General features: G+C 50.8%; 1 protein-coding gene across 5 annotated transcripts in view; it reads right to left on the reverse strand.

Moving 5' to 3' along the window:
* Positions 1-8,656, reverse strand: part of LOC109925864 (arrestin red cell) — a 118,899-nt gene that overhangs the window by 8,847 nt on the left and 101,396 nt on the right. For all 5 annotated transcript variants that reach the window (XM_048620169.1, XM_048620168.1, XM_048620166.1 and 2 more), the window contains 5 exons: positions 7,907-7,979; positions 6,720-6,857; positions 3,771-3,854; positions 2,119-2,195; positions 1,473-1,527 (listed from right to left, as the gene is read on the reverse strand). In XM_048620169.1, the coding sequence (XP_048476126.1) occupies positions 1,473-1,527; positions 2,119-2,195; positions 3,771-3,854; positions 6,720-6,857; positions 7,907-7,979 (427 nt within the window). The remainder of the gene's footprint in view (positions 1-1,472; positions 1,528-2,118; positions 2,196-3,770; positions 3,855-6,719; positions 6,858-7,906; positions 7,980-8,656) is intronic.

An 8,656-nucleotide genomic window follows, 5' to 3' on the forward strand; every position in this document is an offset into this window, starting at 1 on the left:
CCACCCACCCCCCCTCCCCGGCATCCCATTCCAACGCCCCCATACCCTCTCCGACCCCCCACGGCCCTCTTACCCACCAATTCTCTCTGACCACCCCTCCCCCCCGCCCTCTCCGACCCCCCAACAATGTCTCTCTTCCCTCTTGAGTAGAGATACATAAGAAAGGGTCCAGAGGGGCAGTTTCTTCACACAGAGTGGGATGGTGAGTGTCAGGACTGGGCTGCCAGAAGTAGGGGTGGAAGTGAGTACAATTTCGTCACTCAAGAAACATTTGGACAGGTACATGGATGGGATAGGTATGGAGGGATATGGGCCAAACACAAGCAAATGGGACTAGTTTAATTGTGAAAACTGGGCTGCATGGACAAGTTGGGCCGAAGGGCCCTCTGTGACTCTTCCACGCTCACAACACTCTCTGACCGTTGCAACACTGCTGTGTGCTCACACATTACAGCACCTTTGGATGCTTGCACACAAACCAGAATTGTAACAGAAAAACAAAGGTCATAATTCCAAGAGACCCTCACATCGCCTCAGTCTCCAGGACCCAGATAACGGGCTAGAGAGAAAACTGCGGATGCTGGAAACCTGAAACAAACACAGAAATCACTGGAGAAACTCAGCAGGGTCCAGCAGTGTCTGTACAGAGTGGAAGACAGAGTCAACGTTTCGCATCCAGGATGTTTCTCCTTCAGAACTGAAAGGGCTTGATGAATGGAGTTCGGCGAGGACTGAGGGGGATAGAGGGGCGTAGAGGTCCAGTACAAAAGTCAGAAGGGGCTTTTAATTGGGATGAGAGAGAAAAAAAAGACAAGCAGAATTGAAGGAGGGTCACTCGACTCAAAGATGTCAACTCTGCTTTCTCGTTCCATAGAGGCAGCCAGGCGTGCTGAGTTTCTCCAGTAATTTCTGTTACTGGTAAGAGATGTTTGAAATATGAGGATAGGCTGGGACTTTTTCCACTGGTGCTGAGGGGTGACTTTATGAAGATTTATAACATCATGAGGGATATCAGATAGGGTGACTAGCGGGTGTCTTTTGCTTAGGGAGGAGGATTTAAAAACTAAAGGGGCATTTTTTTTTTAAGGTGAGAGGAGAAAGATTTCAAAAAGACACGAGGGGCAATGTATTTTTACACACAGAGTGTGGTTCGTGTGTAAAATGGACTTCCTGAGGAAGTGGGTACAGTCACAATGTTTAACAGACATTTGCTCCCCCCCCACCTTCTCCAGGGGCAACTAGGGATGAGCAATAAATGCTGGGCCCAGCCAAGACTCCTGCACCCCATGACAGAGCCATAAAAACAGATCTGAAGGCACAGTCGGGATGATTATCATGAGGAACGCACAAGACTGCAGATCGGAGAAAACATTTCAGAGGGATGGGGGCATGGGGGAGGACCACGAAGGGATTTATTTTTAACATTCCACTCCATCGGGCTGGAAACATATTGCAGAAAGGTAACAACTTACTTGGCTTCGAACTCAATCAGGTTTGTATCGACTGGAGCCTCAGAATCTGGCAGGACTGGAGGATGGAAACAAAGACGGGAATAAAACCCTTCGAGTCACACAGCAGATGGAAGCCCCACGACAAACTACTGCCTTCCACGACATCGCCACTGCCTTGACCGAAAGACAAAACACCAGGAAGCCATTCGGCCCCCTCGAACCAGTTCATCGTTCAGCAAGACCGCGGCCAATCTCTGACCTCAGCTCCGGTCGCCCTCTTACTTCCCCTTATTGCTGAGATCCCCGGCTCCCAGAGCCGAACAATCCGCAGCCCTCCGGGGTAGAGAACTCCAAAACTCCAAACACCGGACACCCAGCCTCCCGAGAGGAGACATAATTGCCCTGGAACGATCCGCCCCTTAATGATGGGTCAACGAGGTCAGAGTCCGAGCCCTCCTGGGAACTTTGTACCATTCTGAGAGATCACAGCAACACCACCGGCAACTCCCTACCAACCCCCACCCCCTAGCACGTTATTCGACAGCTCCGGGGAATTGCCCGCACGATGTCCCCCACCCCCAGGGATTAACAGGTGGTCCCGGCTGCAAATTGGCCGAAGGGTCAAAGCTGGGTGGGTGGGTGGCGGGGGGGGAGGAAACGACCTTACCCGACTGAGGTCTGGAGATGGGTTGCTCAACGGGCTTAGGGTGCATTAAGATGAAAGGCAACTCCACTGACACGTCCCTAAAAAAAAAGATGGAGAGCGTCAGACGACAGAGAATCCAGCACACGGAATGGGGCTGCGGGATTGGGGGGTGGAATTTGTTCAGCCCAGATGGCTGGAAGGCTGGTTTGCGACGCAGAGTGATGCCAAGAGCGTGGGGGGGTTCAATCACCCGCACTCAGGTTACCGCGAAGGACCCTTTTCAACCTCTCCTCTCGCCTGCGGCTTGGGTCAACCCATCACGGGTGTCGATCTCTCTCCAATGAGAGGGCAACCCTATGGGGGAGGCGGGGTGTGGTGGTGGTCTGGTAAGTCTCTTCGGCCCAAAGGTGTGCGGGCTAGGGTGGATTGGCCATACTAAATGGCCCCCTTAATGTTCAGGGAAGTGCAGGTCTTGTGGGTTAGCCAAGGGTAATGGAGATAGAGTACAGGGGCTAAGTCTGGGTGGGATGCTCTTCTGACGGATGGTGCAGACTCAGTGGGCTGAATGGCCTCTATAGGGATTCTGTGATTCCATTGGGAAACTGGCCATTCAACCCATCAGGCTTGTACTTGGCGCTGATGCTCCATACCTGTCTGTCTCACATGTTTCCCCTGAAATGGATCCACATCGCTCCCCTCAAAACACGCCCCTGCGGTGCCTAGTGACCCATCTAACTCTCCGAGCTTCTCTGGAAATCATTAGCGGCCACCTTAACTTGGATTGTCCCACCAACCTCCTCCCAACCACAGCACAAACATCTTCATTCATATTCCTTCGAGAGATGTGGGCATCACTGGCAAGGTCACAGCTTCCGTCTCCCGCCCCCAGTTGCCCCTTGAGGAGGTGGGGTTAAGCTGTCTTCTGGAACTGCTGCGCTGTAGGGACACCCATGCAACGCTGCCAGGGACAGGGTTCCAGGATTTTGACCTGGGGTTAATAAAGGGCTCACATATTCAAGACACAAACTGTCCAGAGCTTTGGGAAAAAAAGAGCACATGTGGTGTAGTCTACAGATAAGACTGCTCAGTCCACCCAATTCCCGTGAACTGCTCGAAGGGTCACAACAAACCTTAAGAATCAGGCCATTCAGCCCCTCAAGACCGCTCCGCCCTTCAATAAGATCACGGCCTGATTCCAATCCAAGGGAGGTTCCCTTGGCTGATCCCAGGCATGGAGGCACTGTCTGATGAGGTTGAGTAGCAACACTGGAGTTTGGAAGAATGAGAGGTGACCTTTTGAGATGTAGAAGAGTCTTAGGGGGACTGGACAGTGTAGATGTGGAGAGGGTGCTTCCCCTCATGGGAGAGTCCAGGACCAGAGGAGCATCATCTCAGAATAAGGGGTCGCCCACTGAAGACGGAGTTGAGGAGGGATTTCTTCTCTCAGAGGGGAGTGGAATTCTTTACCGCGGAGGGCTATCGAGGCTGGGTCATCAAGTACATTCGAGGCCGAGATAGATTTTAAATCAGGAAGGGGAAATCAGGCTTATACAGTGGAGTTGTGAATGATCAGATCAGCCACGATCTCATTGAAGGGGAGGGGGTAGACCCAATAGACTGAATGATCTACTCCCGCTCCTTATGGGGTTGCAGCCGGTGACTCTGCGACATACCCTCCACGTGACACCACCAGCTTCACTTTCACCCGATACGACACAAGGATTCCTAGCACCTCCTTGTTGGCCCCTTCCTTTACTCTGAAAGACAAAACCGGCCAACATTTCAGATCTAGCCTCGGGTTCATTAGATAACTCTGTACCGTCGAAGTAACAAATTGCTGGAGAGACAGGGAGGGAGGGAGGGAGAGAGAGAGAGATAGATAGAAAGAGGGAGGCAGACCTGTACAAAAAGATTTCCATCTGAAGAGTCATAGAGACGTACAGCAGGGAAACAGACCCTTTGGTCCAACTCGTCCATGCTGGCCAGATATCCTAAATTAATCTAGTCCTTTTTGCCAGCATTTGGCCCATATCCCTCTAAACCCTTCCTATTCACGTACCCATCCAGATGCCTTTTAGATGTTGTAATTGTACCAGCCTCCACCACTTCTTCTGGCAGCTCCCTACACACACCACCCTCTGTGTGAAAAAATTGCCCCTTGAGTCCCTTTTAAATCTTTCCCCTCTCACCTTAAATCTATGCCCCTCTAGTTTTGGACTCCCCTACCCTGGGGAAAAAAAACCTTTGCTATTCACCCTATCCATGCACCTCATGATTTTATAAATCTCTATAAGGTCACCCCTCAGCCTGCTATGATCCAGGGAAAATACCCCCAGCCAATCCAACCTCTCCTTATAACTTAAACCCTTCCAATTTAAACCCTCCAGTCCTGGTAACATCCTGGTAAATCTTTTCAGCACCATTTCTAATTTAATAACAACCTTCTTACAGCAAGGCAACTAGAATTGAATGCAGTATTCCAAGAGTGGCCTCACCAATGGCTTGTATATGACATCCCAACCCCTATGCTCAATGTTCTGACCAATGAAGGCAAGTGTACCAAATGCTTTCTTTACCACCCTGTCTACCTGCGACTCCACTTTTAAGGAACTATGTACCTGCACCCCCTAGGTCTCTCTGTTCGACAACACTCCCCTGGGTCCTACCATTAACTGTGTAAGTCCTGCCCTGGGTTGCCTGACCAAAATGCAACATCTCGCATTTACCTAAATTGAACTCCATCTGCCACTCCTCGGCCCATTGGCCCAGCTGATCAAGATCTCGTTGTACTCTGAGACAACCTTCTTCGCTGTCCCCTACGCCACCAACTTTGGTGTCATTGGCAAACTTACTGACCATGCCTCCTGTATTCACATCCAAATCATTTATATAAACACCGGTGAACCCACCAGATTTCACACTATGATGAAAATTATACCGTTTGGGGAAAAGAGTGCTGATTGGTTGGCAAGTCATCTCTGATAGGCTAAGATGTTGCCATGAAGTAAACAAACAAGCTCCCCGCGGTCCCAGGAAACTCAAGGAAGGCACAACACCTTGAACATATTGCTTTTGTTTGCGGAACATCAGTCCCCGCGTATAGAGGTGGTGTATTCAAAATCTTGAACAGTTTGACAGGGTAAAGGAGAATATTTGTTTTCCACTAGTTGACATGTCAGAGACTAGGAAGGGGTGGTGGGTCGCAATTTCCAGATTGTCAGCAAGACGGCTCGGAGTGAGATGAGGAGAAATTTTCTTGATGCAGAGGAGTTGTTAGGATTTTGAATGCACTGCCTGGGAGAGTGGTGGAGGCACATTCCACTGGAGGTTCCCAAAGAGAAATGGATATACCTTGGGAAGTGATGACATTACAGGGCTACGGACATACGGCTGGAGAGTGGGACTGGCTCGGTAGCTCTTTTGGGAGCCAGTACAGACACGATGGACCAAACGGCCTCCTTCTGTACTGTAAAATTCTACGATTCTATAAACTTGGTCAACCCGCGGTTCCCCACTGCTTTCTGCATGGTATTACCTTGGATGGTCACAGTCAACCTGTTGGCAGTTTTTCTTTTCCCCTGTGGTATAAATTTGAGGAAGGGAGTGCCGTTGTGGTAATGTCACTGGATTGCTACGGTAATGCAAATCCTCAGGCCAATGACGTCAAGACACGGGTTCGAATCTCACCACAGCACCAGGTAAACATCGGGAATAATAAAAGTTACCCTCAACAGCGGCCATGATAGATTGTTATAAACCCCCACCCGGCTCACTAATGTCCTTTTACGGAAGGAAATCTGGCCTGTACGTGACTCCAGACGGTCCAGCCAGTGGTACCCATACACAGTGAATAAATGAAAGGAAAAATTGTTTGAAATTTGGCTTTCTTGCATTTTTGTCCTGATGGGTTCAGGAAGGAAACCTTCAGCAACACGACTTCCTTTGACTGAAGCAAAACAGCTCAGTGGAATAAATTATAGAGCGAGGGGCTAACTGAGGGGCAACATGGAGAGACAGGCACGGCAGAGATGCGGGAGCGAGAGAGAAATGCAAAGGGGAGAGTATTCACTGGGAACAGAAACAGCACGAGAGACAGAGAGAGAATGTGGGCACGAGAGAGTGAGTGAGGGCGCGAGAGAGAGAGAGTGAGGGTGCAAGAGAGAAAGAGTGGGAAAAAGTGAGGGTGCGAGAGAGAGAGAGAATAAGGGCATGAGAGAATGAGAGAGTGTGAGAGCACATAAGAGAGAGCATGAACGAGACAGCAAAAAGAGACCATGAGGGAACGCGAGACTATAAGAGTGGGCAAGAGAATGAGCGACAGCGTGAGAGAAAGAACGACAGCACGAGAGAGAGAGAGAGAGAGAGAATGATAGCGTGAGAGAGAGAGAGAACGACAGCGCGAGAGAGCGAGAGCGACAGCGCAAGAGAATGCAAGAGGCAGCAAGATCGAAAGAGCGTGAGCGAGCACGTGTGACAAAGAGCACGGATGTGAGACAGAGCAAGGGGGGAATGAGTGCATGAGAGCGAGTGTGCGAGCGTGAGCACAAGACAGGGAGGGTATGACACAGAGAGGAAGAGCATTGGAGGTGGAATAGAGCAGGGATAGTGGGAGGATGACTTACATGGTACTGGAGGCCAGGTTGGTGTCTTCATGTTTCAGTTTCCCATCCAGAGCCAAGCCTCGCTTCTCGCGGTTATGGTCTAGGAGGGGGACCAGTGTGTAGACCTTACAGACGGTCGAACTGGCAGACACCTGATCACTGGGGAAGAGAACCACAAGGAATTGACAAACACACATCACACAACTAGGAAGTTCAGGGGAGACAGCGAGAGAGATACCTGCTGAATCAACATAGTGGCTTAGGGTCGGCATGGCGGCTCAGTGGTTAGCACCATTGCCTCACAGCACCAGGGACTTGAGTTCAATTCCACCCTTGGGCTGTGTGGAGTTTGCACATTCTCCCCGTGTCTGCGTGGGTTTCCTCCGGGTGCTCCGGTTTCCTCTCACAGTCCAACGATGTGCAGGTTAGGGTGGATTGGCCATGCTAAATTGTCTCATAGTGCCCAGGGATGTGTGGACGAGGGGGGTTAGCCGTGCTAAATTGTCCCATAGTGCCCAGGGATGTGTGGACTAGGTGGGTTAGCCGTGGGGAATGCAGGGTTACAGGGATGGGGTGGGTCAGGGTGGGATGCTTTTCAGAAGGCCAGTGTGGACTCGCCGGGCTGAATGGCCTGCTTCCGCACTGCAGGGATTCTATGGGGTGGTCCTAAGAGCTGAGCCCCCTCTGGGACCTTCAAACCCAGCAATCGCTCATTTGAGAATCTGAGTTGTGGAGTGGGGAACAGAAGTTGTAGGGCATTAGGTAAAAGCTGTTGAATGTTCACAAACTAGTCTACTCGCCTGTAATAATTCCGTAAGAATATGTCTGCGGAGACAGACTTGCGTCCCATTAGGGAAGGAAATCTGCCTGGTGCTTTCCCGATCCGACCCACACAGGACTCCAGATCCTGCAGCTAACGCAGTTGACCGCTTCACTGGTCGCTAGTGAGCTGCTCAAGGGACAAGTAGGGAAGGAGGTGACAAATGCCGGCCTTAGCCACATTGCTTGGGGGAACTACAGAAGGGAACGGCGCCCAACGTGACCATTTCTGCACTCGTACGTGACTCCTGTCCCAAATTAATGCGGCCAATTCTCAGACTGCCTGCCCGCTGAGCTGTGCTGGGTGGTTTCTGCAGGGCTTGAGCCCACTGACGCTGCTCACGAACAACTGCAAGACGGAAAGAGAGTACTAACTCAACAATACTCACTCAGCTTCGACCTGCGCTACTGGGCATTTGTACTGGGCTGTGCTGAACAGACAGATGTCCGCATACTGCCGCACTGTTGGGAGAAACAGGAAGAGAATCGCAGGGTTAAACAGGGTCAAAGACAGTGAGCAAGACACAGTATGAGTAGAATAACAGAACTGTTACAGTGCGGCACAAGGCCTTTCGGCCCATCGAGGCTGCTCCAGCTCGCCGAGCTCTTTTAACTAAGTGCTGATCTCCTGCATTTTCACCCCTATTCCCGCAGCATCGGTTGGGATCAGATGGAGAAAGAAATCCATCCATGCTTCCCACTTGTCAGCAGGGACTGTAGAGGGGTTGGGGAGGAGACAGAGAGAGAGACAGACAGACAGAGAACAGGCAGAGAGAGGAGAAACAGAGAGGGAGAGACAGAGAAAGAGAGGGAGAGACAGAGCATGCAACAGTGAGAGAGAGACAGACAGATAGAGGGAAACACACATAGAATGAAACGGCAGGGAGAGCAAGCAACAGAGAGAGCGAGATGGAGAGACAAAGACAGAGAGAGAAAGAGGCAGTCAAAGAGAATGAGACAGAGAGATACAGTGAGATAGAGAGCAATGAAGATAGAGAGCGAGATACAGCGTGATGAAGGTAGAGAGCGATGAAGGTAGAGGGCGAGATAGAGAGCGATGAAGATAGAGAGTGAGATAGAGCGCGATGAAGATAGAGAGCGAGATAGAGACCGATGAAGATAGAGGGCGAGATAGAGCG

The sequence above is a fragment of the Rhincodon typus genome, chromosome 45 (assembly GCF_021869965.1).
Source record: "Rhincodon typus isolate 14 chromosome 45, sRhiTyp1.1, whole genome shotgun sequence".
NCBI lineage: Eukaryota > Metazoa > Chordata > Chondrichthyes > Orectolobiformes > Rhincodontidae > Rhincodon > Rhincodon typus.